Raw genomic sequence first — 27,147 nt, 5'->3', positions numbered from 1 at the left:
GGTGCTCTGGGATGGCCGGGGGGAGGGGAGAGCCTGGCTCCCCCTGCCCCGTGGCGTGGGGCCACTCCCCCACTCACGCCGGCTGCCCGGGGAAGCAGACACGGAGTCGTGGGCCAGGACGTGAACTGAGGGCAATGCACGCGATCTGCAGTGCCCCGGGGGAACGGGAGGCTCCCCACCCCCTGCCACCCCCCACTCCCCACCCGAGGAAACACTTCCTGCTGTCACAGCGCTGGGCCTGCGTCTGGGGAACCCCCAGAATGCACGCAGGGCTCAGACTCCGCCCACCGTGGAGCCCAGTGTCCAGCTGGGGATGGGGAGGACTCGCCTGCTCGGCGATGTAGAAGGTGTGGCTGTTGGTCTGGGGGTGGAACCAGCAGCAGCGGAAGGTCTCTCCCAGGATGGGGTTGTAGGGCTTCCTGATCCCCTGCAAGCAACGAGTGGAAAGCTCCTGTGAGGACCCACGTGGGATGGGGTGTGGAGCGAGGGCCAAGGTGGGGGCTGCCCACTGCCCACTCCTCAGGGGCCCACGGGGAGGGCCCACTGCCCCTCTGGACGGGAGGGCCTGGTCTGACACCAGCACGGGGGGCCTCACCCCACTTGTGCTCTGGGGAGAACGTGCATTGCCCTCAGTTCACGTCCTGGGGGCAGCCTCTGAGATGTCCTGTCTAGTTCCTGGCTCCTGGGGGGACCTGAGACCCCTGGGCGTGCTGTCCCCGGACTCTGGATGGAAGGTGCCTAACCTGTTCAAGGCACCCGTGGCTTCTACTGCTCGTTTGATAAAATCCCAGCTCCTGTCCCTGCCTCCTCTTCTGCCCTGCCCACCACCTTCCTGCTCTCCCGGTGCCCCAAGGTCATCCCCACTGGGGGGCGGGGACTGCTCCCGCTCAGGACAGCCCGTCTTCCGGGGCTCAGACCCCCGATCTGGTGGGAGGCAGCCGACCGCCCCTTATGCCACCTGCCAGACATGTCCCTTCCAGCTGTGTGGGTGCCTCCCTCCTGCCCCCCAACACCCTGTGCTCAGCGGGGCCTGCATTTTGGGTTCTCAAAAAGGTTTCCATGAGTATGAGACAAACCACGAAAACCACAGGTCCCAGGGGACTCCCCGAGGTGCAGGGTTGAAAGCCCCTTTCCTGGCACTGTTGTGTGTGCTTCTCCAAGGTGTGCCGGTCCCGCTTGGGCCCTGCAGGGGACCACCCCGGTAGGCCTGGCCTGGCTAGGGGGTCCCTGGGTGGTGGGTCAGGGCGCTGCCCCCATCTCTGAGGACCGGGGGCCACAGTGGGGACCATCAGGGTCCTTCCAGGCTGTGTGGGGTCGGCGTGGCCCCAGGCTCTCTGAGGGGCAGAGCACACTGGGCCTCCCCACTTACCTTGGGTTTCTTGTAGAACCCAGACAGGTACCACTGCAGCACCAGCTTGATGCGCCTGTAGGCGTCCCCCTCCAGAGCCGCCCTGGGAGAGACGGGAGACCCTCTCACGCCCTCCCGCCGGGCCACCCTCTTCCCTGACTGCCTTCCCTCCCGCCCTCCCCCCGTGGGTCACCCAGGCCCCTCCTGTCCCGCCCAGTCCGGGGGCAGCGGGGAGTTTCCCACCTTCCCACAGAGACCCAGGTTCTCCACCTAACCAGAGGGCTGGGGCAGACAGGATGTTTCTGGCTCAGCCCTGGCAGGGTGCCTCTGCCTCCAGGCAGGCCTCCGGGAGCTCCCACGCTCCCCAGCTCCGCTGCACGGGCCCCTGAGCCTCCGGCTCTCTCCAGCCTCTCCAGCCTGTAAGCGGCAGCTCGAGGGCACTGAGGCCAGGGTCCGGTACTCAGGACGCTAGAAGGTGCTGGGGACGGCCCCACAGTCATCTCTGATGGGGGGGCCCTGACTGGACACACTGCTGCCCCGCAGGACTGGGCCCACTAGGAGGGGGCTGGAAGGGACTGCGGGCGGAGTTCAGCGGGGGGGCCCTCCGGAAATATCCACGGTGGTGGGGGGAGATGCCGAGGGGCGTCTGGGGTCTGAGGGCGTGTGGGGCGGCCCCCGCCCGCTCACCTGGACAGCAGGTCGGCGTGGAAGTAGTAGTCAGAGAGCTTGTCGAGGAAGGAGCGGGGCTCCAGGACGAACGTGGGCAGCACCACGCGGGACAGGTCCATGCCCGGCCGCAGCTGCCGCAGCAGGACCCACATCAGGCTCTTGTTCTCCTCCGACACCGTCTCCACCTGGGACGCCTGGCCCAGCTGTTGGCAGAGGGGCTGCCGTCGGGCCCGGCCCCAGGCAGCCGCAGGGAGCGCGGCAGGCTCTGGCTGCGGGAGGCGCCCCTCCGAGGCCTGGCCGGCCTGTCCTGCCTTGTCCTGTCCCCGCCCTCCCTGGCAAGTGTCCGACCCCTGTCCGGACGGGCACAGGTGGGCTCAGACTGGCTTCTGGAAGAGGCCCGGAGCCGGATTTGGGCACAGGAGGCAGGGAGCGTCCAGGCTACCTGTGTGCCCCTCCTGCTCCCCATGCTGACTCCCCGCACTGGCCCTGGGACCCACACTGTGGTCGCTCTGGCCTTACCGAAGGGACACGTGACTTGCCCAGGCTCACACAGCTGGCATGAGGCCAAAGTGGGACGTGAACTCAGGGCTGTCCGCTTGTGGCCCGACGGCAGCCGCCCCCAGAGAGGATCAGGATCCGTCACGACCCTGCTGGGCCGCCTTCGAAAAGTTGCTTTGCCTCTCTGTGCCTGCACACCTGTCCTGGGACCTCCTGCCAGGTCCCCCCGGCCCCCTCGTCGGTGCTCAGCCGAGCCTGCCTGTGCTCAGCCTCAGAAGGGTCCCCCGGGCTGCCCGCGCTCTGCCTCAAGCCCTTCGCCGGCATCATCTAGCCCCATCATGGGCCTGTCCCTACTCCCCGCTGCCAGGCTCCTGGTGGCCCTTCTCCATGGCTATCCAGGAGCAAGGCCCCCCCGGAAGCAGCTCTCGCCTAGTGGGCCCAGGGCTTCTCCATCTATCCCTTGGGCTTCTAAAGGCCTCGCCTGGACCCGAGGGGGCCCCGCCTAAACTGCCCCAGTGGTCTTCCCAGCACCCTCAGCCGAGCCCTCACGGCCCACCCACGCTCTCCAAGTTGTGGCCCCCCGATCTGCTCCCCCGGCCCCAGGGGCGCGGCAAGCACCCCCTCGCCCCGATTCAGGGAGGCGGGTGAGGTGCAGGGCGACACCCGGTTCTCCAGGGGGCGGGCTCTCACCTCCCCGAACTCCTCGTGGACCTGCTCCACGTACGTGGTGCCCCTCGGCACGGGGCCCTCCAGGGTCTCCGACTGGGCGCGCCCACCCCCGACGGGCTTCCCGCTGTGCTCCTGCGTCTCGTTATCCGACTCCTCCCCGTTCTCCCGCTCTGACTTGTCTGAAAAAGCGTCATTCTCCAGGGAGGACCCGTTCAGCCTGGAGGGGCACAGCGCACCGTGGGTCCCCCCGGTCAGAGGCACGGCCCGGGTGCCCCCAGCCCCTGATCTGAGGTTTGGGGGACCAGACTCCCCGGTGCTTGGCCCCGCCCACATACTAGGAGACCCCACGTAGGAGTCCCAGCAACAGCCAGGGTCCTGGGGTCCCCAGTAGGCAGGAGACCCAGGCTTCTGGGAGGGGCCAACCCTTGCCCGCTGCGCCCCTGCTCACGGGCATAGGTCCTGGTCATGGATGGCGGCCGAGGGGGGCAGCCCACAGAGCGAGGCGGGTGACGCATCTGGCGAAGACCCAGGCTCCCCGTCGCGGCCCTGCTTGCACGTGCTGAGTCGCAGGAGGCTGGAACAGCGCAGGGCCAGCTCCAGGGCGTCCAGCCAGCAGCGGCCTGCGGGGCGGCATGCAGTGAGCCCACTCCACACCCGGGGGTGGCCCCTCCTCTGCCAGGGACGCCCCGTCCCTTCCCCATCCTCCTGGGACGCAGGTACCGCGGCCGTGTGGGGGGCCGTGCTGGGGGGTGCAGACGCGGAGGAGGACGGGGGCTCCGCTGGCAGGCCCGGGTCGGGGGGGACGCCTGCCCGGGGAGATGCCCTTCACAGGATGCTCCCAGCACGCCCTCAAGGTCACACCTTAGCAAGACTCAGAGCCCAAATTCCACCCAGACACTCGCCGCTTCTGCACAGAGTCGGGGAGGAGGCCCTCCCTCCGGAGGACTGCCTGCCACAGGTCTCAGGGGCCACAGGGGCTCCCACGGGCCTGGAACACAGGCCCGGAGGGTGGGTGGCAGGCTGGGGAGGGGCCTGGAGCGTCCTGGAGGGCTGGCCGGGGCCTCCGAAAGGCAAGGCAGCTCCAGAGGCTGGGCCAGGAGTGCAGCGAGTGGACCCGGGGGCAGAGCCACCGAATCCCCCCAGCCCTGCTGCCTTCCTGGTGGAGGCGGCCAGGGGGCTCAGCCAGCACCACCTCTGTGTCCCCGGGATGTTAGCAGCTGTGGGGACATGTGTCCACTGAGGTGCCCCTGTGTCCCGGGGTGGCAAGGGTTTGCAGGGCTGGTGGCCCTGGTTCTCACGGGATGTCACTGCGGGCCCAGCCTGGGCTGAACATCGTGGGGGCAGAGGAGGTTGAGAGGAGCAGCCCCAGCAGGACACCAGCTCTGCAGCTGCCACAAAGGACGAGCCTCCCCGCACTCTCCCATTCCGAGGCCCCCTCCTCGCCCTCCGGGAAGCCCGTCCTCACACCTGCAGGGGCCATGGGCCCCTCCCTCCCTGCCCACGCTGTCCCGGCCCATCAGGGACCCAGCTCACGCCGCAGCCCCATCGGCCTCGTCTGACGGCTGCTTTTCTCTCCCCTCAGAATGTGGGCTCCGGGAGAGCATGACAGGTCCCTCCCGGGGCGTGGACGTGGTGTCTGTCCACTAAGGGGTGGCCGCCACCAGCCCAGGGCTCTGGGTCCTGAGGGCCAGGAAGGCGGCAGCCGCGGTACCCGGAGCAGCCACTGGAGGGCGCCCCAACAGCGTGCACGGCATCCGGAGTCCCAGGAACTTGGGATCCCATCCAGGCCGTGGCTCTCCTTGCTGGCAGGTGGCCGAGGCCCCGATTCGTCACATGTGGGTAGAACCTCCTGATTCAGGGGTGCCCGGCAAGCGCCTGGCATGCAGTGGCTGTGACCTGGCGACTTGAAATCAGGTCATGTGGTTCTCCTAACACCCGTGGAGCCGGGCCCTACCGTTCTTGTTTTACTTTCGGGAAACTGAGGCCCTAGCAGGTACTAGCGAGTGGCAGGCCTGCCCGACCCAAGCCCAGGCTTGTCCTTCTAGGGGGGCAGTGGAAGCGCCTGAACAGCAGCCCCGCACACCTGCTCTACAAGCCGGCTGTGGTGCTCTCCTCCCTCAGGGTCACTGGGCAGACCCACAGGGCAGGCGGGGACTCACCGTCCGACTCAGAGGCGGCCCTGAAGATCAGGTAGCTGCTGGGGAGGGGCTGCGTGATGGAGCCCACGCTCTCGCCCTTGGGGCCCTGGGGAGACAGAGACCCGGCGTCACCCGGGGGGGGGGGGGACACCCAGGGACTGGGGGACACACCGGTCACGTGGACTTGTGCACACCCACGCCGACACACGAGGGGCCGCAGACCCGCCAGGCGGGGCCAGGCACCCGGCGGCAGAGGGAAGGAGCCGCTGGCTCTCTGCTCGGCCCCTGAGCCCTGGGCGCCTGTGCTAGGGTGGCCGGAATCAGCCCGCTTCGCTTCAGATCTCAGAGAAAGACCAGAGCAGAAGAGCAGAAGCGTCGCCCGTGCACTACCGGGGACACACTCACACCAACAGAAACGATTCGGTGCGTCTGAAATCCTAATCTAACTGGGTTTCTGGGTTTCATCTGATAACCGGACCCCCGTGAGTCCTGGGCCCGGAGCAGCGGCTCACACGAGAGACCCACCCCGCAGCCCCCACACCAGAGTGGTGACGGGCCCAGCTGGAACCCCGCCCCCCAGGACCTGCCTCCCAGGGGTCGTCCCCCGAGGCCCCACTCCTCCCCTGGGGCCCGTGCCCTGGACCCCGGGCCCCCGCGGTACCTTCACGGCCCAGACGGACTGGTCCAGCGGGTGGAAGAGCTTGAAGCAGAAGCCGTCCTTCTTGGAGGGCCGCTCGATGAGCTCGCAGCAGTGCAGCAGGACGGTGCCCACCCACTGGCCCACCTTGGGCGTCTTGTAGATGAGCAGCACCCCCGGCTTCAGCACACACCACAGTTTGGTCCAGCTCTTCAGGGTCCCCCGGATCTGTGGGGAGGGGCGCCGCTGTCGGGGAGGCCAACAGCCCGGGGGCACCTGGGCAGCCTGGGCGGGGCGGGGGGCGGCGCTGGGGCGGGCCGAGCTCGGTTCCGGCTTCGCAAGGAGTGCGGAAGCGGGAGTGCACGGGACGCGTGCACAGACGGTCGCCAGTCTGCAGACGGGCCTGGCAGCCGGGAGCAGACTTCCTGGGGAGGCCCAAGGCCAGGGTCAAGGCCCTGCCGGGGTCCCGCGAGCAGCCAGCCACCAGCAACTGTCGCCAGCTCTGGAAGCCGTGACACTCATCATGTCTTTTCTCATCCCCAAGAAATACCCATTTTGACATCTCATTTTTCATTCATAATTTTGTGCGTTGGGGGAAAAAGCCCACGGGCCCCGGTCCTCGCAGATGACCACGTGCGGACAGGCCTGTCCCTCTGGGCCTCTGAGGCAACCCCAGGATTTGGCAGCTCTCCCCCGACCGCGGGGGCGCGCAGACACATCCCCGGGATCAGGAAGGACTGAACGCGGGCCTCTGACCCCAGCCCGAGAAGGCAGAGCGCAGCCTCCCCACCCCTGTGCCCCAACGCGGGGCTTAGTGCGCCTCCTGGGACCCACATCTGCAGGCCGGGGCCCCCAGCTCAACCGGGTATGGGGGGTCTGCAGGTTGGAGCAGGCGGGGACGAGGCCACATTGACGTAGGGGTGGCATCTGGACACAGGCACACAGGGCCACGCGGAGGCAGAGGCCGGGAGGTGCGTCCCGCAGCCCAGGGATGCCTGGGGCCCCCAGCAGCTCGAGGAGCCGGGAGGGGCCTCGCTAGCGCCTCTGGAGGCCTGAGGCCCTGCCCGCAGCTTGGTTTCGGGCGCTGGCCTCCAGAACTGGGAGAGAAGTCCTTTCTGTCTTAAAGCCCCCGGCTCGTGGTCCTTGGTCAGGGATGCCTCAGGACCTTGACACAGACCACAGGCCCAAACATGCTGAACTGCTCCTTAGTGACCGTGGAGGTGGCCAAGCCCAGACCACACACCTGCCCGCCCCGCGTACCTTGAGGCTGTCGGCCATGATGACCACGCTGGGGTCCGTCAGGGCGCTGAACAGCTGCTTTGTGGCTCGTTTCTTCTCCTGCCGGTAGTTCTCCTTCTGTGCCTGGACCCCGGGCACCCAGCGGGAACGTCAAGGGACAAGGGCCCGGCTGGTCCCCATCCCACCCGCCAGCACCCCTACGATCCAGCCTGGGGGGGAGGGAGGACGGAGCAGGGAGGGGAGGAGAGGCAGTGTGGGGGCGGGGAGCCGGCCAGGACGTGGTCTGCCCCACCCTTGGGCAGGCTGGGGCGTGATGACCTCGCTCGCCCATTCCTCTGGCATGGGACACCCTTGTGTTCCCCCTTCCCGGGCCCGGACCCACCTTGAGAGCTTCCTTCTTGGTGACCTTGGCTGTTGGGGACACACATTCCTTGTCAGAACCATTGTAGAGTCTGTACTCTGCCTGCAAGAGAGACGCAGGTGGGGGCGGACGGGGCATCAGCACGTGGACTGGGGTATGCGGAGGAGGGGGAGGCGGACGGCCCGGGCGGCCTGTGGTCACAGAAAGCTGCTCCTGTCCCTCACCGCGCCACACCCTGTTCGGCTCAGCAGCAGCGCCGGGGGTGGGGGTGCAGAGACGGAGGACGCGGGGTAGCCAAGCACGGCACGTGCGCAGGAGCTCCGAGGTGCCCGGGGAGCATCCGCCCCATCCCCGGCCATGGGCCCCACCTCTGGGCGGGGGGCCACAGTGCAGTGGGGACTCTCGTCCCTGGTGCCCTGGGAGTGGCCCGTGGCTGCGGCGAGGCAAGCGGACCGAGGAGACGGCTTGGCCTTCCTGGGCTGGACGTGCTGTGGGCCGAGAGCAGCAGTCAGGAGTCTGGGGCTGCAAGGGGCCGTGGCCTTTAAGAGAGGGGAAACTGAGGCCCGGGCGTGGTGAGGGCAGCCAGGAGGCAGGGCAGATCAAAGCAAGGCCTGAGTCCCGCTCTCTACCTGTCTCGGTTCAGCCCGTGGGTCGGAAAGCTTTCCCATGTTTAAGTGCTTGAAAAGAAAGTCAAAGAGTCTTATTTTGTGAGACGTGAAAATCCTACGATTCGTGGCTGCTTTTTCCGTGATGGCGGCATGAGCTCTTGAGACAGAGCCCGCGGGGCCACGAAGCCCCGGAGACTCGCTCTTGGTCCTTTCCAGAAAGCGCCAGCCTGCCCTGCGCTGCTCTCGGCCTGCCCTGCGCTGCTCTCTGGGCTGAGCGCCCTGGGCGTTCCCGCCACCGCCGTCCTGAGCCCCCACACAAGGGAGGGAGGCCCCGTGGCCCTGAGCCCCCGGCCCGCTGGAGCCATGGGCCCAGTCACCGTCCCATTTGACTGGCTGGGAAACTGAGGCCCGGAGAGGGCAAGAACCTCCCCGCGAGTCAGGACGCCGCAGGGCTGGGACCTGCACCCTTAGGCAGGCCGGTCGGCCCCACGGCGCCGCGTGCCAGGCGCGGCTTTGGGCACCGGGGGCGGGAAGGAGACGCAGGCCACCCACGACTCTTGGAGCTGCGAGAGCCGGGGCTCCGTCTTGTTCTCCACATCCTGCGGATGAGGAGGTACGGCACAGAGACGCTCAGAAGCCGCCCGGGGTCACACAGCTCCCAAGGGGCCGAGCTGGGACTGATGGCAGGAGGGACGGGGGGCCACGGGGACTCTGCTCTAGATGCTGTCTTTGAGCTAAAGCGGAAGTGACGACGTATATACCCACCGCTGGCCGGTGACAGGCCTCTGGGGGCCGGGGCTGACCCACGGAGGTGCCCCCACAGTCCTCCTGGGGAGCTGGGCCTCTCGCGCACAGCGCCCCAGCGCCCTCACGCAGGCTGTGCCCCCAGCCTGGAATGCTGTTCCCTGCTCCCCCCTCAGGCCTCTCCCAGCCACTCCCCAGGACGGGGAGGATGGCTGTGCCCGCCCTGCTGGCCCCTGAGCCCAAGGTTGTACACCTGCCCATGGCCAGCCTAGTACTGCTTGTGACGACTGCCATGCGGACCGTCCTGTTTGTCTTCTACAGTTCCTGCCGGGGCAGTGACAGCCCAGCACACCCCAGGCACGGCAGCGGGGAGTGTGGTAGGCATCTTGAACGAATGAGTGAATGCGTGAGGGAACCTCCGCCCAGCTCTCCTCCAGGCGTGGCTAGGTGCCGCTGTCCTTGTTCCGGGCAACAGAGGACGAGAAGCAGGCTCGGGGCCTGGGGAAGGTGGGCGGGACGGAGCGTCCGTGCCCCGCCTCCCCGTGGGCCTCCGTCCTGCAAGGCCACTCGGGCTCCAGCCACCACAGCCCTGCCTGGCAGCTCCTTTGTCCTCGGGGCCACCCCGGGACCCAGCCCAGGCCTCCTGGGCCCTACCGCACCCACCGGCACACTGCTGCACATCGAGGCACAGCGAGGTGACATAGCACCGTGACAACACAGTGCAGAACGCAGGAGAAACGCAGCTCAGAGCTGGGACCTCCGGAGTCTGACCGCAAACGCGCAAACTGTAAGTGACTTCAAGAAACCGTCTGCACTGCAATCACACACCTGACAAGGATCTGGTGTCCAGCAATATGTAAAGAGCTCTTACAACCCAACAACAACAATTCAAAGATGGGCAGAGGACCCGAACAGACATGTCTCCAAAAGAGGCCTATGATGGTCGAGAAGTACCAGTGACAGGTCACTAGGGACATGCACATCAGAACCACAGAGAGACCACCGCACACCGCTGGGACCACTCCAACAGCGATTAAGGAAAGACCCGGAAAATCCAAGTATGGTGCGGCTGTGAGAACGGGGAGCCCTCCCTCCCTGCCAGTGGGGCTGTGAAATGGTGCAGATGCTGTCTGTGCGGGCGAGTGGGGCAGCTCCCTGAAAAGCTAAACACAGAAAGCTTGAGAAGTCCACGTGACCCGGGAGCAACCCCGGGCCCACGATCCTGGTCTTAGGGGCTCCTACACGGCCCAGGGGCTGAAGAACAGACAGCCCAGATGCCTGCCAGTGGATGGAGGGACCAGACTGGTGTGGGCCGTCCACACCGGGAGGAGACTCGGCCCCACACAGGAGCGGGGCGCGGCTACACGCTGCGGACCGGGGGGGTCTTGGAGCAGGCTCGGAGGACAGAGCCCACACTCGCCGCACGATTCCATCGACACGAAACCTGCAGACAGGCAAGGCCACGGCCACGGGAGGCGGAGTCAGGGCCACGGGGCTAGTGAGGGGGCGGGGTTTTGGGCTGGGGGACCCGAATGTTCTGGAACTACACAGAGGCGGCGATTGCAAGGCATTGCAGACGCACTGAATGTCCCTGAACCCACTTTCAAAGGCTGGTTTTAGGACCCTCGGATTCCACCTGACAAAAAAGACGGAGCACCACCCTAGCCTGTGTCTTTCTCGGGCTGTGTCTCTGGCAGCAGCCCTGAGCCGCCCTTGGGAATCTGGGGGTGCACAGGGGAGCCTCCCTTCTGCCCCCACCCCAGGCTCTGGTGCTGTAGGTTTAACTCGTTTCATCCGGTGCTGCCCCCCACCAGGACCAGCGCACTCTCCGTGTGCCCTCCCCGGGCACCCCCGGCCCCGCGGGCAGCTCAGACCTAATTACTGGATGCACGGGGGCTCAGGTTCGAGCCCAGTCACGTGGTTCTGACGGTGTTTGTGTTTTATTGGGTTGCGGAAGGACGCAACTATGTTTTCGGTGTTTTTGTGCCAGAAGCTTGTATCTTAAAAAAATAAATAACCCGACTGCCGAGGGACCGATGCATGGGTCAACAAAGTGTCCGTCCAGGCCACGAGGACTCCCCAGTCTTGAAAAGGCGGACATTCTGACACCAGCCAGCACCCATGGACCTGGGGGACGTGATGTGGAGCGAAACAGGCCACACACAGAGGGATAAATGCTGCAGCATTTATGTGTATGAGTATGAGGTCCTTAGGGGCGTCAAACTTATCTGGAGAGTGGACGGGGGTGCTGGGGCCGGGGGAGGGACGGGGTCGGGGTCTTATGAGACCGAGTTTTGTCTGGGGAGAGAGAATGTTCCGGTCACGGATGGGGGCGTGGCTGCACCACAGTGCGACGATGCTTGACGCCCCAGAGCTTTGGGCTTAGAGACACACAGGTCAGTAAATTGGGGGCGTGCATATTTTGCTGCAAAGAAAAATGGGAAAAGAAAGTCTTAATTAGATAAAATAAGTAAGAAAATAAGTGTACTCTGGCGGCTCCGCCCGCAGCGGGCTGCCCTGGTCCAGGAAGGTAAAAGGGAAACACGGGCTCCGAAGCGGGGTGCACCCCCCAAAGGTCTGGTTTCTTCTTCGCCTGAGGCAGACAAGGGGACAGGCCCCGCGAGCCGCAGCAAAGCCCCATGTGACGGACGAGGACACGAGGTCCAAGAGCAGTGAGGCCGTCCCTCAAGAGCACACGGGGCCACAGGGGGCTGGGCAGGGGGACCTGGTGTCTGTCTGCACTGCTCCCCAGCCCCATCACCAGAACCGAGAGCCACCAACCCCCACCAGTGTCTGGGGGCCCGACACCCTCTGGGGGAAGAAGGTGTGCATGAAACCTGCCCGCGGTGCCCGTGGCCTCGGCACCCTCCCGGGGTCCGGATTCTGCCCGCAGGGGCAAAGCCAGGCCTGGGTGAAGAGGGGCTGGGCTGGGCAGCACGCGGCGGGTGGGCTGGGGGTGTGCGTGTGCTTCCAGGACTCGCCCTGACCCCTGCAGACGGGCGTCCCTGCTGGAGGGACAGCAGGTCACAGGCGGAGAAAGGGAAGGCTGGCCCCTCGGGGGTTCCCTACAACAGAGACTCCAAGGCCTCCTCTCACGGTACGTGCTGCCCCTAAACGCCACGAAGCAGCCCACCTTCTCCAGTTCCCGGCCTCCCCGCCTGTGTTATGCCAAGAAGTGGGCCCCGATAAACCAGCTGACAGGCCCTGTTTGTCCCTCTGTCCCTCGTCCCAGCCTCCCCAGATGCGGCGTCAAGAGCTGCTCCTCCTACCACACACGGGCTGGGGACCTGGGGACGGCGGGCTGGGCCCGGTGCCCCTGCTCCGCCCACCCCCCCGAGCTACTTTCTGTTGTTCCCTGGGCAGAGCCCCTGTCCCTGAGCCCTCCCACAGCCAGGCTCTTACCGGCGGCCCCTTTGTGGCAGAGCCTGGGGTCGGGGGCCCCTCATCCCTCGGCGGCAGCGGGCCGTTGGGCTCCGTGTCCTTCCCTGCAAGACAGTGGCCAAGGTGAGGACCAGGGCGCGGTGGGCAGACCAGCCCCTCCGGCGGGCACCCAGCCTCCCGTGAGGCAGAAGAGGGGTGGGCCACAGGCCCCCCGGGCAAGGCAGCAAGCCAGCCGAGATCTACCACCACCAGCTGGGGTCCCCCGCCGGGAGGGACCCTGGAGCTGAGGCCCAGCTCCCATGACCAGCAGGAGGAGCCCAGGCACCCGGGGTGCGGGTGCAGCACGTCCTCTGGGGTCCCACAAGGCCAGGCTCCCCGCTTTCAGAGGAAGAATGCGGTGTCCAGTTCCGAGGCGCGAGGTGGGTTCAGGGTGCCCGGACCATGCCTGGTGTCCCCTCTCGTCCTGACCCCCGGGGAGCTTGGCTCTCCTGGGGAAGCGGCCCGGCAAGTGTCTGGATTCAATCCGGGGGAAACGGGCACCCTTCCCCCGCCCCATCTATTCTGGAGCGGGTTTCCAGATGGGTTTGCGGGCCACGGGCCAGGGACGAGGGGTGGGCTCCGAGGAGGCACGGTGGCTACACCCTCCAGCTTACTGCCGGATCTCTGCTCCGGGAAGGGGGAGCACCGTCCTGGTGGGGCGGGCTGGGGGCGCAGGGGCTTTCTGCTCTGCTTCCAGGGCGCCCTTCCCTCCAGGCCCCCTCAACTCAACGGCCTGTCCTGCCGCCGTCACCTCCCAGTGTGGGCGCTGCCTGCTGGCCTGGGACGACTGAGGGCCCTCGGAGCCCGCAAGGGAGGAGCTCTGTCCCTGCGGCCGTCGGAGCAGGGTACCGACCGGTCTGTCTGCTCCGTCCAGGCCTCCCTCCTCACCCCTGTCCCCAGGACCTGTCCGCTCTTCTCCCAGAGAAGGTCCCTTGCCTGCTGGGGCCGACACTACATGGGGCAGCCCCTCGGGGGACCAAAGAGCCCTGAGACTGGCCACCAACTGGGACCTATCCTTTCCCTCCCCGGGCTCCTGAGGACACGCTGGCAGAGAACGGAGGTCGGACATATTTCCCCAGCCGTCCTGTGTCTCTGGCCCATGTCACCTGACAAGGCATCTTTGATGTGGCCTGTTTCCATAATCCACTGGATTTTGGGCGGGGGTCCCCAAAAGCCCCCAAGTCCTGACGGCGTGTCGGCCTGAGGCTCTCCCGGGGTCTCCGGGGACAGGACGGACACCACAGCCAGGAAGGACCTCGGGTATTGCTCTCTTCCCTCCTCAGGCAGGCAGTGAGCGAGGGCCAGGGGGGCTGGAGGAGGCCAGGCAGGGACAGCTGTGGGAGGAGGCGAGGTCTCCCAGGACGGGAGGAAAGGCCAGCCTCTCCGGGGGCAGCAGTCGCAGACAGGGACAGCATGCTCAGCTTAGGCTCCACTGGGTGGGCTGTGCGGAATCAGGTGATGGGGCACAGAGCACCTGGAACCAGGAAGGCACCAGCAGGTGCAGGTGACCTGTGCCCTGTGCCCCGTGGGCTCAGTGCTTTATCACCAGAGGCCTGAGAGCCCCAGTCTGGACTAGGGTACTAACATCCCCATTTTACAGATGAGGAAACTGAGGCCCGGGAGGTCCTGCTGCTGGCCCAGGTGGCTGGGACTCAGGCTGCCTATCCTGGGGGGCTAGGTTTGAGACCGCCCCTCTACATTGCCTCTCCACAGAGGAGTGCCCTCAGAGCTGGGGCCGGGGGGCCCCCTGCCAACCTCCACGGCCAAGAGACCATCACCTGGCCCCATGGTCCTAGGGCTCCAGGGCCCCGCTAACCCTTTGTTCACACGGCACAGCCCAGCCCCCGGGCAGGGGTTAGCCAAGCACGGCTGTCGCCCGCACGAGCTGGGACGGCACAGAGAGGAGAAGGGACCTGCCTGCGGTCACAGAGCCGCGCACAAAGCCGGGAGGACCCAGGCCCCAGGAGCCGCCCCAGCCTGTGCCGTCCCCCAGCCCGTGCCGCCGCTGACCTGGGCTGAGGGGGTACAGCTCATTCTCCCCACCGAAGAGCAGGTTCCGGCTGAGTTTCCGGGGGTCGACTTTCTGGGGGGTGGAGGAAGGTGGACACAGGGAGAAGCGGCGGCGGAGAAAGGCTTCCTCCTTCATGGCCTGGGCACTGGGAGGCTTCTGGAAGGAAGGAAGAGACGCAGTCACACCTCATGTGCAGAGCAGGGGTGGCCCCAGGTGGGCAGCCTCCCACCCACCCTGACGGGGGGACAGAGGCACTTCCCGGGGCTGGGGGTGTGTGGCAGGGGTGACCCGGTCACTTGGGGCGTCTCAGAAACAGACGAGGAGGTTTGGGGGGCCCGCGGGCCAGTGGGGGGCACTGAGCCCAGAGAAGGCCATGCCTGGGCTTACCAGGGCAGGCAAGGGAGGACTGGGACCCAGCCCAGCCGAGTGTGGCCCGTCACGGGTGCCGCAGGACCCCTCTCTGCCAGCATCCCGCCCCCAGGCCCGGCCCTAAATGGGTTCTGTCGGACCCAGGCCACAGCCATGGGGACCTGAGATATGCCACTGACCCATGCCGGGCCTCCAGACCTTCCCTCCCTGGGGACGGGGCTCTCGGTGGGGAGGTGGCTGCTGGTACACATGGGGGGGGGGGTGGACGAGCGCTGCCCCCAGAGAGGGAACGGTGAGGCCGCTGCCCTGGGACCCTGCGCCACGCACTCCCTCCCGCTGCTGGGGCTCCTCCACAGGGGTCTCTGCTGCTGGCGCCCCAGCGGCTTCACACAGAGAGAGCAGAGGTGTGCAAAGCCAGGGGTGCCCTAATTCACACTCTCCCCAAGGCCGGCACACCTGAATAGGCTTCCTTCCCGCCCCAAAGCCAGCCCAAAACAGCCCCGGGGCCGCCCAGACCAGCACTCCTGAGCGGGCCTGGGCCTCCTCCAGGGTCCCCCTGTCCCCTCACAGCAGGGTCCGGGGCAGGCCTGGCGCAAGCAGGTGACCAGTGACGGTAGGTCCCAGGGGCTGACAGCTCACGCTACAGATGGGGAAATGGCAGCTGGAGGAGCTAAAGGCCTTGCCCATGGTCACGGCCGGGGGTGGTGCCGGACAGGGACTCTGGCTCCCATTCCCGTGCTCCGTCCACTGCCTGAGGACCTGCTCGGGAAAGGCCCACTGAGCCGCCTCACTGCCAGGTCTGGGGCCTGGGCCGCCACACTGGGTGGGCCCACGGCTTCCTGCCAGGCCCAGGACAGATCCCAGGGCCTCTTAAGACGGAGCTGGGGCCTGGTGGGAGAGGGGACTGGACAGGGCTTCGGGGTGGGCAGGGTGGCCCCCGAGCATTCATGGCAGCCCCAGATCCTCCTCCGGGGCCCTGGCCTGGGGTCAGAGTGAAGGGCCCCGGGCCCTCCAGACCCTCCCTTCTTAACCTTGTCACCGGGTTGAGCTTGTGGCCGTCGTGATTTGACAGACAGGGAAACGGGTTTTCAGAGAGGGTGGGATTCTGGCCCAAGGTCCAGACAGCTACTAACTGGCCAGGCCTGAGCCTGAGGCCCCTGGGACGGACAGCGGACCCCGCTCCCGCCTGCGCTCCCAGGCCTCGGCTCGGCGTCCAGCAGCCCGGGTACCAGGCCAGCAGGGTCGGCGTCTGGGAGGCCCACCCGTGCGTGGCAGGGTCAGCGGACAGGGGCAGCCTGCCAGGGAAGTCAGGCATGACCTGGACCTAGAGGGGCCCCCGGGAGAGCCACGAGGGCCAGTGGCACAGGCAGGCCTCCCTCCCCGGGGGCCTCTGCTAGGGCCTGAGTCTCGCCCACATCGCCTGAGACCGGCTCACAGCCGCCTCAGCTCCATGCAGGGCGGAGTGGGGAGGGCACGAGGATCCTGTGCCCTGAGAAGGGCACGACCTTCTCAGACCCTACAGCGGGCCTTGTCCTGGCACGGCTGATGGCCACGGGACTTCGGGAGCTCCCCCGCCCACGCACCTGTGCCATACCTCCCCACCGTCCCACACCGTCTTCCCTCCCCCCCGGGACCCGCCACCCGCCTGCTGACCCTTCCTTCCTCATCTGCCTCTCTGTCCGTCCGTCCACCATCTGTCCACCGACCTCTCATCTCCCCCCCCCTCCCTCCTCCATGGATCCTTCCGTCCCGTCAGCCGAGCGGCCTGATATCCCGCCTCCCCTCTCTTAGCCATCAGAGGTGACCCAGGTGACCCCCTATCAGGCCCATCAGAGGTGACATTCAAATGACCTACTGCGGGCACAGACGCCCTCCCCCCCGAACGCAGTGCGGGTGTGCCCCAGCGGGCGTCCCCTCTGTCCCGACGCCCCACACCTGGGCTTGGGCCCCCGGGAGCCCCCTCGGATCGGGCGCGCAGCCCTCTTACTCAGTAGGGCCGCAGGGTCTCCACAGCTCCCTTGTCTTCCCACTGCCCGCCCTGGCTGCTGTGGACACTGGGTGCTTCTCTCCGCCGCGGTCGAGGCCGTTGGATCCACAGCAGAAGTAAATCCAGGTCACATCTCCCCAGCGGCGGAACACGGTCCAGACCCAATCCCCTCCGCGCCCGTCCCCTCCTCCACTCCCTGTCCGGGCCACACGGGCCCCTTTCTGTCCCTGGAAAACGCAGAGCCCGTGCCCAAGGGCCTCCCTGGAACGCCCTGGCCCCCATCTCTGCCTGGTGGGGCCCTTCCCACACTCAGCGTCAATGCCCCTTCCCGGAGGGCTGCCCCCTCTCCCCTCACGTAGGCAAATTCTCCACATAGCACTGGGAGTTCAGAACCTTCAGTGTCCCTCTCTCGCGCCTTCCCCACAGGACGCCGCACACTCTAGGAGAGGGGGTGGCGTCTGTCTGTCCTGCTCACTGTCTATCCCACACAAGCCCGGAGTAGGAGCTCGCAGCATGGCCCAGGGCTCCAGGACCCCGGAGTTCCCTGCGGTGCGCCAAGGCCACACGACAAACGGCCCGTTCCTCCTTTCCTGCGGGTCAGGGGCGGATCCCAGAGAGGCGGCCAGGGTCGGTTTGGGAGGATTTGCAGCGCCGCCCCAGAGAGCTTCCTGTTCCCGCCTGCCTGCCAAGCCAGGTGTGGCGTGGGGCGTGGGGCGTGAGCGTCAGAGAGCCCCGTGCGGCCAAGGGCCGAGCCCTGCGCTCTGGGTGCTGGCAGGGAGCAGGATGGGGGCCGGGGGACCGGGTAGCGGGAGGCTGCCGGGCTGCCCGGACTACCGACCCGGACGCTGGGCGTCCTCCTCGCGGTGAAACCTGAAGGCCCGCAGGCCCTGGGAGGGGCATCGCCACCCGCAGCCCACCCCGGAGCCCGAGGGCAGGGAGAGAGGGTTGAAGAGGGGAGTGAGGAGAGATGAGGAAACGGCCCCCACGGAGCCAGCCCCCCCGCAGGGCTGCACCCACGATGGGCAAACCGAAGGCCCACCCGGGCTTGGGCTCCAGCTGCCCAAGGGCTCAGGGGTACCCCCTCCAGTCTCCCACCTGGGGCACGAGAGACCCCAGACATCCGTGGGCCACGCGTCCCCTGTGGGGCTGGCCCGGAGCAGACAGGTACAGGTCCGACTCTGCCCCGGCCTGGGCCAACCCCATGTTCCTGAGTTCAAACACTAGTTTGGGGACCTGCCAGGTGACAGGCTCCCTGATTCTGAGCCAAGGCCCATTGGCCGAAAGCGAGGCCTGGGGTGTGGGCACAGAGCCAGCACGGTGCCCTGCCCCCCACTGCAAGCTGCGTCCTGGGCAGTTTCCTGCCACCGAGCACAGTCCCCTCTACCACCACCCAGACGCCCACCTTCGGGCCGGAACAATGAGATCCTTATAAAGAAAGGTCACTGGTGCCTTATCGGGGCTCGGCAGGCGGGACGCACAGCCTGGTTATCTGGGCCAAAACTCGCCAAGCCTCGGCTTTCAGTGGGAAGGGCTGAGGCCAAGAAGGAATCCAGCAGAATCCAAAAGAACGAACTCACTTTCCATCCCCACCGCAGGCACAGAACTGAGGGACAATTCTGAACACATTCCACCCCACAGAGGTCTGGGGGCCACACAGAGCTGGGGAGAAGCGTCCAGACTCTGACGGCTATGGGCCTCTCTTGGCCGCGTGTACCTCCGAGCACCTGTCTATGAATGGAGGTTCCTCTCCATCGCCGGTGGGAGCAGGAGACACGGGTGCCTGTGGTCTGGCCACTACCGCCACGGCCATGGCACCACCGACGTGGCTGTGCCTGCACTTTTGTCTGGACCCGGTGGCTTGTGAAAGGCTATGGGGAAAACACTCCGGAATCACGGAGCTGCTCAGGGATGAAGCCACGTGAGGCCACCCGTTTGGGTCTCCAGCCTCCCAGCCCACGGAGAGCTTGGCAGGTCGCAAGGCTCGTGACCCCGAGGACCCTGCCGGTGGGAAGCCTCGTGGGGCTCCGGAGCCCCCCACAGAGGCCACCTCATGGTCTAGCCCAGCAATGAGGGCCCTTCCGGAGAGCAGACACCAGCAGGGGGTTCCAGAAGCATGCTGGGCTGGCTGTGGTCCCCGGGCGGCAGCGACCACCTGGGCTCAAACTGGGCCACGGGAGCTGCAGCCTCTTCAGAGCACCCACGTGCGTTTTGGGGTGTGGGAGCTGGTCCCTCGGGACCATGCCGTGCCCACCCCGATGCATCTGGGCCGGGGTGTTTGGGGCCTAAGGGGCTTTGGAGCTGGGGTGTCTCCAGTCCGTCCAGGGACGGGCCCCTCCATGCATGTCCTCCACCGCAGGGGATGCCTACGGTACAGGAGAGACGGGGGCAGACCTCACCATCCTGTTTTTGAAGATGCAGAAACCAAGGCCCCAAAGGGAAAAAAGGCCCCGCGGCGTGACCCGTTCCTGTGCCCTTTCTGGCGATGCAGCGTCAAGCCCCGAGTCCCTTCTGTACTTTGGAGGCCCAAGCCCAGGCCCAGAAAGGAGCGGATGGGGCCAGGCTGGTGACGGCAGGAGCCTGGGCAGGAGAGACACTTCCCAGATACGGCCGCCAAGTGGGGCTGGGCCCTGGGGAAGCGGCAGGAAGTGCTTGCTGACCCGGGTGTTCCCAGGCTGGCTCAGCCGGGCCATGTGGCTGGGGGTTGAGACCGGGCCCTGGCACGCGCCCGCCCGCCCTCCCCGGCACACACCGTTCCCACCCAGCTCTAGGGGACCCGGTCCCCCGGCAGGACTCCACGTGGTCCCCTGCGGGCCTGACCCCACCGTGTCCCTCCCCGACCCTGCCCTCTGTCCCGACAGCAAGGGCACTGATTTTCAGATGCCACCGCTCGGCAGTGGAGCTCTCTGGGGCAGGGGTGTGGTGGGGAGGGTGACCAGAACGGGGGCACTGGGAGGCCAGCTAGGCGACCCAGGCCTGCAGGGGGCCCCGGACCACTCTCAGTGTCCACGTCTGGAAGAGGGAGGGGGCTTCAGGCCCCACATCCTCTTCCAGGAGAGATGCTCTCACCCCCATCTTGGGGGGGCCTGGCCTCGGTCCTGGGTGGCCTCTGCTGTCCCCACCGGCCACTGCTGCCCTGGTTGTGGGATAGACAGGTGGTTTGCTGGCTGCCAGAGCGGGGCACGTGGCCGGAGCCGGGCACATGGCCGTCTGCAGCCCACGCTGCTCACCTCCCCTCCCCGCGGGCTGGAGCCTCGAGGCTGGGCGGGCTCTGACAGAAAGCTGGACAAAGTGGGCCACCGGCTGCCGGGAGACGAAGCTCACATGTGCCTCACTGTCCCCGAGGCCGGGACCCCGGGGCTGCAGACGGCCACGCGCTGCTGACCCCAGGAGAGCCCCAGGAGCGTGGCCAAGCCTATGCCCGCCTCCAGACTCCCCCGCCTGGTCTCTTCCACGGCCCACCCCCCTCACCCCCACGGGACCCTCTGCAGCTGCTCCCGTCAGGGGACTCTGGGGCCAGCAGGTAGGTAAGCGTGGGGACCCCTCCCCGAAGGAGCCAGAAAACAGCAGTGACAAGGACACGGGGCAGGGGTGGCAGGGAGGAGGGAGTGCAGGAGGAGCCCAACCCTGCTGGGGCCCTGGACGGGGGCATCAGCCCTCGGCTGAGGAGTCGGGAGCAGGCCCAGGCAGGGACCCCCCCAGTGACAGTCCTACTGAGGACCAGCCTGTGCAGAGGAGAAGCCAGGCCGGGCCCCTCCGACAGCCCCCCGTGCCGGGCCCCACCAGCAGGCTGAGCCCTCAGGCTGGTCTCTCCCCTCCCTGCTCAGACGGCGGCTTCCCCCTCCACACATCTCGCATCTCAGGACGGGGCGGCCCGCAGGATGGCCGGGGCGGCCTGCAGGATGGCCGGACCGTCCCGTGCCCTCTCTCCTTCACGGGCTCTTGTGGCCTGTCTCAAATGCCAGCCTGCCTGGGCCCAAGCTGCTGGCACTGGGTGGGGACGCCCTGGCGCACTCAAGGAGACGGGCCCCCGATCTCGAAGGACCCCCTTTGCACAGCCCCTGGTCCTGGGCTGCTGGGCATGTGGGGTCTGTGGAAATGTGACGTCCAGCCTTCCCAACACAGAAATCCAACTGGTCTGTCCCCGAGGCTTCACAGTGCCACCATGTCTGCCAGCCCAGCCTGGTTTGGGGCCCTCCCCAGGCAGAAAGAGGGAAAGCCGGGACCTTGGGACAGGCAGTGTCCCCCTACCCAGCTGTGGCAGGGCATCAAGCCAGCGACCGGGAGGCTGCTGGGGGCTCCCGGCTCCCCGCCTTCTGGGCCTGCACCAGCCCCGCCCCCAACACACCAGGAGGACCCTGACCCGCACACCCAGACACAGTGCTCTCTCTTCTCGCTTTCATCCCCGATGGGAGTGGGGGGAGGGGAGGGGAGGGGGAGGCAGCATTCGGGGGTGCACTGCTTGCCAACACACGTGCACTATTACTGGGGCTAACGCTAGGCCCGAAGGAAGGAAGCCCGGTGTGGGAGGAGCACAGGTGCGCTGCAGTTCCCGGGGAGGCTCGGCGCCAGGGCCCGCGGGAACCAGCGCGGTCTCCCTTCGTAAGGAGCCGCGTCCCCACGGAAGCCACCACCTGGGGATGCCAGGCTGAGGGAGGGCTCAGACAGAGCTGGAGCGACCCTGGTGGCCGGGCCGACGGGCACATGGGGACCCTCGGTTTGCTCGCAGCCCCGGGGGAATCCGGGCCAGCGGACGCTGAGCGGTAATTACGCGGCTGTCATGTCCCAGAACTGGCCGCGGGCTCGGGCCGGGTGGGATGTCCCTGGAGCACAGTAGGATCTCGGCCGGCTCCTGCCCTGCCCCACTCTGGCTACAGCTGCCTCCCGACCACAGCGCACCTTCGCTTTGCTAAGGTCCGGCCCCAGGAGGGCTGAGGCCGGAGCAGGAGCAGGAGCAGGAGCCCGGGTCAACATGATTAAAGTTGTGCCCAGAACTAACTATTCAAAATACATCACAGAAGACACGTCGGACGGCTGCCCACCCGGCGGGCGATTCCACGGCTCCCTCCTTAATGCCTGGCTTCGGACTCCACACACCCAAGGCCACATGGGCACACAGGTCGGGGGGAAGGCTCCTTTCCTAATGAAACCCCCACTCTCCTCTGCTGGGAACGAGGCTCCAGACCTGGGCGGGAATGCCTCCCCGCCTTGGAGGGGCAGAACCCTGGCCCCCCGTTGTCTCCTCTGCTCCTGCAAATGACGCCCAGCTCTAACAGCCTCAATACGGGTACCAAGTGCCCCGCCTGCCCCCTGAGGGGAGCAGAGCCCCTGCTAGCAGGGGCCACCAAGGCCTCCTCGCGGGTGGAAACGCCACCCAGAGCCGTGACCGCTTCTGCCAATGGCAGGACGTGTCTCACGAACCCCAGACTCCCTTCCACCCCAGCACACGGGTCCAGCCCCTCGGCCCCTGGTCCCCCACACAGTGGGGCTTCCAGAAGGGCTCAAGCTCATGCCTGCACAGCACGGAGGTGCACACAGGTTTCACGGGGTTCGGGGCTCGGTCACCCCTCGAGCCGCGTGGATGGAGGGGTCGCAGGGAGGCCTGGCTTCCCCGGATTCGGAGGTGAGTCCTCGCGTAAACCAGGAACTCCCTCCTCCCCCTCAGTCCCAGTTCTCACACGGCAGAAGGTCCACCAACGTGCGCACGCCACCCCTGCACTGCGTCCTCACCGGCCCCGGATGCGGAGTGAGTCAGAGGAGGGCGGCAGGCACGATCCCTCCCCGCCTCCCACTCTGTCCAGGGGCTGGGAGGATGCACGTCTTGAAAGCAAGACGACCCCAAATGCTCCCTTCTCCTGCCTTCTCTCCATTCCGCAGATGTGGTAACTGAGCCCCGAGGATGAGTGGACTTGCCCGGGGCATGGGGCTGGTTAGGGGAGGCCCCCGACCGGCAGCTCACCTAGGGCAGGTGATGCTGAGCCCCGGGGATCGCCCCACAGCTGCCGGGACTGTCCTGAGAGCCGGAGCAGAACAGAATGTCTGCGGGGCTGCCCGCGGACTCCGTGCCGGACCCCCGGCCTTGTCGGCCCTGGAGGAGAGCCCTCGACCCCGCTGGGGGGACGGCTGTCCTTCATACCCCTGCTTCCAGGTGCTGCGCGCAGTGGGTCCAACAGTGGCCAGCTCCCACAGCCCAGCGCACCCACTATGTGCTGTGCGGCCGGGCCCTGCTGGTTCACGTTCAACCAGGGGAGCGGCTGAGCGCACCTCTCCTGGGTGAAGCCGATGGGGTCTCGCATGGCCCGAGGCCCCCTCCCTTCAGCCTCCAGCACAAGGCCTTACACCCCTGCTGACGGGCTGGGTGGGCAGCTGCTGGGGTGTGAAGGGAGCCCACTTTCTGGGCCCTTCTGGGGTGAGCGACTGTGGCAGCTGGCGGTGACCCCGAGTCGGGCTGCAGACGGCCCACAGCCCCGGCTTCCCCCGCCCCTCCCTGGCAGCATCTGGGGAAACTGGTTCCGTCAGAAAGCGAGCCTGCGAGTCTGGCAGGACCAGGCAGGCACAGAGCCAAGCACCGTCTTCCTGTCCTGCCACGGTAAGGGACCGTCCAGGAAGGTGACCTGGCATCTCCAGGGTGTGGTGGCCAAGTCGGTAAGCCCCCAGGCCCGGCCACCAGCCCCCCGCCCCCCCGGGAGCCTATCATCCCAGTCCTGAGCCAAGCCTGCACGAGGTCGCCTGACTTCCTGCTAAGAAAGTGTCACGGCCTGACCCGAGAAAACAGGGGGGCTGGCCAAGGGTCCCTAAAGAGGCGAAGAGAGAAATGGAAACAAAGGTCCACACAGCAACGCGAACACACGTGTTCAAGACCGCCCAAGCGTGCTGGCCGCCCAGCCCCCCGCAGGCCGATGAGGAAGCACGCGGCGGCCCGTCCCCTCGGGGACTCAGACTCACCCGCGAAAGCAATACGCCGGGGGGCGGGGCGGGGCGGCGTGCAGGAAGGAGCTGCGGCAGCGCTCGGTGAGGGCCGCTGGGTCTTCTTTAAAAAGCTGAATTTCACCACGGGACCCAGGCTCACCCCAAGCCGTGTGGCATTGGCCCGGGACCCACGAGCCTTTCTCTGGAGCACGGTGGGCACGCCCGAGCCCATTTTCCAGATGTTGAAGCAGAGGCCACCCAGCCCCAAATCCTGCCACCTGGGAGCTGTCCAGTGGAGTCACCGAGACACGGAGAAGGGTCCAGAGACCCCTGGAGAGCCGGAGCCCCAAGGCTGGGCCCCCCCACAGCTCTCAGGGCTGGGAATCTGAGCCTGCATTTTGGTCTGTTCCCAGACACGCGCTCACACGAGGAGATGACAAGTCCCAAGGCATGAAGCACCAGCAGACACCTTGTGAACAGCAGGTGACAGCTGAAAATGACACCACGAGTGAGGGGAGGCCGGCCCCGGGTCATGACGTGTCCTTCCGGGTCGGGGTGGGCTTTACGGACACCTGCCCACCAGGTTGGGTACTGACAGCCCAAAGTCCCTCCATCAATGCCTGCCCTCGCGGACACCGCAGGGAACCCAGCCCTGGGCACGTGCCACTGGTCCAAGAAGCCTCAGCTCAGTGTCAAGAGACAGCCTATCCCAGCCCCTGCTGGTGACGCTTGGGGTCCCAGTGGTTTCCCGGCGCCAGGTGGGGTTAGATTCCCGGATCATCCGGGGTGTGGGAGGGCCCCCCATGGGGTGAGCACATGACCTCCCCTCCAGGCTCTCCTCTCTAACCAGGGAAGAATGCTGGACATCCCCCCAGAGCCAACGACAGCCACTGGAGGTGGAGGCAGAAGGCCTGGAGGGCTCCCCCCAGGGCCCTGGCCCCCTCCTGCTCCCCCAGCTGAGAAGCGACCCAGTGAGCCCCAGGTCTGGCCCCCGTGTCAGCCGCTGACAATAGAGGTGGCCGGGCGGGGCTGGGAGGGCGGCTCCACTGGGTCTCAAGGCTTCTGGAAGACAGCTAACAAGTTTCCCTAAAGCGGGGTGCAGGAGTGTCCTGGGGCCGCCAGGACAGCTTGGCTGCAGTCACTCATTCTGTCCCGGTTCTGGAGGCCGGAAGTCCCAACTGCAGGTGCGGGCAGGACCCTGCACTCTCTGGAGGCTCCGGGGGACGGTCCTTCCTGCCTCTCCCCTGGGGGGCTCCATGCGTCCGGAGGCTGTGGCCGTGTCCCTCCAGCCTCTGCCTCCGAGGTTATGCGGACCCGTCCCTGTGTGTCTGTCTTAAACTCCCTCTCCTGTCTCCCACAAGTCACTGGATTTAGGGTCCACCAGACAATCCAGGATGAACTCATACCGAGACCCTTCACTTTGGTCCGACTGTAAGTCCCAACGTACCAAGGAAGGACACCTTCACGGTCTGGGGTTAGGACGATGGTCTATCTCTCCAGGGGTCACCCTTCAACTCCCGGCAGGGCTTTCCAATGGAGCCTCCGGGATTGGGGTGGCCCTTCACACCCGCCTGGCCTAGGCCGATGACCTCCCGGGTCCTCTCAATGCCACCAAGCGCCCTCAGCAGATCCAGCGTGGCCCCCTCGCCCTCAGGGCTCCAGCTACCTCCCGCACGACGCCCCAGACCCTCCTGCCCCTGCCTTTCTACCAGAAGCCCCAGCAAGCCCCAGAAGCTGTTGGCCACCCCTGCTGGCCTGCTCCCACACCCGGCCCCCAAAGCCAGAGAGCTTCGGTCATTGTGCCTTTGGCCACGCCACCTGTGCATGTCCCTGGGCCAACGGTGCCTCGCTGCTGCCCACGTCCTCCTCCAGCCCCATCAGAGGCCCCCCTCAGCACCCAGCTCACTGCCACCCACCCACCCCGGAACCTTCCAGCAAGCCAGCACGGCTCCCTGGGTGCTGAGCCTGGCCATGGTGGGTTGGATCTGGCTCTGCCCAGGGCCAGCTCAGGTCCCCACAGCTCAGAACAGCCATGTCCATCAGGGCCCTGACATCCCGGGGGTCAGTGCGAGCTGAAGAAGGTATTCCAGACTCAAACCCCTTAGGCCCTGCCCAAACCAGCAAGAACCGAGTGCACGTCTTACTGGTGAGAGCACCAAGTCTAGGAAGGGTCGGGGCCGGGACCTTCTGGAACCGGTGCTGGCTCATCACATGCCTTTGCTTTGTCACTGGAGGAAGGTGGTGCCAACCGGCAGCACACCGGAGGACCTGGGTGGGCTGAGAGCTCTCCAGGGATCAGCTTGAAAATTGCTCCAAACACGGTCCCTGGGAGCAGCCGCACCTGTGAACCGTCCGTGGGCCCCGCCTGGGCCGCACCAGCCCCAGCGCCTCGGCCCCAGGAGCCCAGAGAGCCGTCTGGGCGTCTGCTGGAGCACATGCAGGGAGGGAGACCCGGGCGCTCTCTGGGAGGGCAGAAGGAAACCTGGCAGCGGACCTGCAGGGCCCTTGCGTGTAGGGGGGACGGGACGCAAGGAGAGCGTCCAGCCCGGGAGGCCAGGAGGCCCCCACGGGCCCCGAGGCTGGACCTGGGGCCGGCGTCCGGGCTGCCTCGGGCTGTCTGCTTCGACACCGGGTTTCCACCGTACTTCTGGCCACGCGTCTCCAGCAGGACTGCTTAGTGGCCGGCGGGCGCCGGTGTGTGCCCGGGGTTCCTGGGAGTGGGCAGGTTTCTTTTCGGCACGAGGGGGGAGTCTGGGGGCAGCTGCAGGGCTTGGGAAATAGCGTGTGGCACAGAGAAGCACGAACCTCCAGAGCACGGGCGCGTAGAGCACCCCTCACCGTGGGGGCGGCGCCTCCATTTACTCACGTGCCTCCTGCTCCCTCCCCGCCACGCCCGCCGCACAGGGGCTGGGATTTCAGAGCAGGCTCAGTGGAGGACAGAGGGGTCTTGGTGCGACAGCCGCCCCCAGCCTTGTCCCCAGCGAGGACTACACAGACTGACATCCTCAGTTGGGGACGGCCCAGCACGGCTCCCGGGCAATCTGCCCACTCGCGCGACCTCCAGCCTTCCGCTTCCCCCTCGGTAAATCTAGGCACCCGCGCTTGACCGGGGAGAGACCGTGGACCTGGCAGAGGCGCTTTCCCACCAACACCACGAGGGACCCGCTGCATACCTCGCCCCGTCCCGAGGGCACCGGGGGTGGGTGTCCTCCGGACTGTGGAGGAGCCCCAGGCACCTGCCCTGGGACGGTCCCAGGAAGGCTGGAGGCTGGAGCAGGCCTGCTCGCTTGTCTGCAGCCCTCAGCGTGGACCTGTCTTATACTGTGTCCCCGGGGGGCCTGGCAGGGGGCTGCCCTTGACCTCGAGCTGCCTGGGGGTGGGGTAGGGGTGGGGAAGCCTCGTCACAGAACCAGCCGGGACCACAGTGACAGATCGCGGTCTGCAGGTGGGAAGCGCTCTGCTTTGGGGACCCCCCGGCCCACAGTACCGTGCCGGTCATCCCGGTGACTGACCGCTGGCCCAGCTCAGAGGCAGGCACTGTGG

At 66.8% G+C, this 27,147-nt stretch overlaps 1 protein-coding gene across 4 annotated transcripts in view; it reads right to left on the bottom strand.

Annotated features, from left to right (window-relative positions):
- Positions 1-27,147, bottom strand: part of OSBPL5 (oxysterol binding protein like 5) — a 49,056-nt gene that overhangs the window by 8,443 nt on the left and 13,466 nt on the right. The window contains exons 2-13 of one of the 4 annotated variants that reach the window (XM_032358442.1): positions 23,265-23,267; positions 14,342-14,498; positions 12,314-12,396; positions 7,581-7,661; positions 7,220-7,321; positions 5,984-6,187; positions 5,344-5,428; positions 3,633-3,804; positions 3,206-3,401; positions 2,036-2,220; positions 1,370-1,451; positions 329-427 (exon numbers count right to left, since the gene is read on the bottom strand). In XM_032358442.1, coding sequence (XP_032214333.1) covers positions 329-427; positions 1,370-1,451; positions 2,036-2,220; positions 3,206-3,401; positions 3,633-3,804; positions 5,344-5,428; positions 5,984-6,187; positions 7,220-7,321; positions 7,581-7,661; positions 12,314-12,396; positions 14,342-14,477 — 1,425 coding nt within the window. In that variant the 5' untranslated portion in view covers positions 14,478-14,498; positions 23,265-23,267. Of the gene's footprint in view, positions 1-328; positions 428-1,369; positions 1,452-2,035; positions 2,221-3,205; positions 3,402-3,632; positions 3,805-5,343; positions 5,429-5,983; positions 6,188-7,219; positions 7,322-7,580; positions 7,662-12,313; positions 12,397-14,341; positions 14,499-16,698; positions 16,814-23,264; positions 23,268-23,640; positions 24,069-27,147 lie in introns of those variants that run through there. The other 3 variants (XM_032358441.1, XM_032358440.1, XM_032358439.1) reach the window with 3 other exon arrangements.

The sequence above is a fragment of the Mustela erminea genome, chromosome 9, assembly GCF_009829155.1.
Source record: "Mustela erminea isolate mMusErm1 chromosome 9, mMusErm1.Pri, whole genome shotgun sequence".
NCBI lineage: Eukaryota > Metazoa > Chordata > Mammalia > Carnivora > Mustelidae > Mustela > Mustela erminea.
Note: the sequence above shows the minus strand (reverse complement) of the source record. Positions and strands in the feature narration are given on the sequence as shown.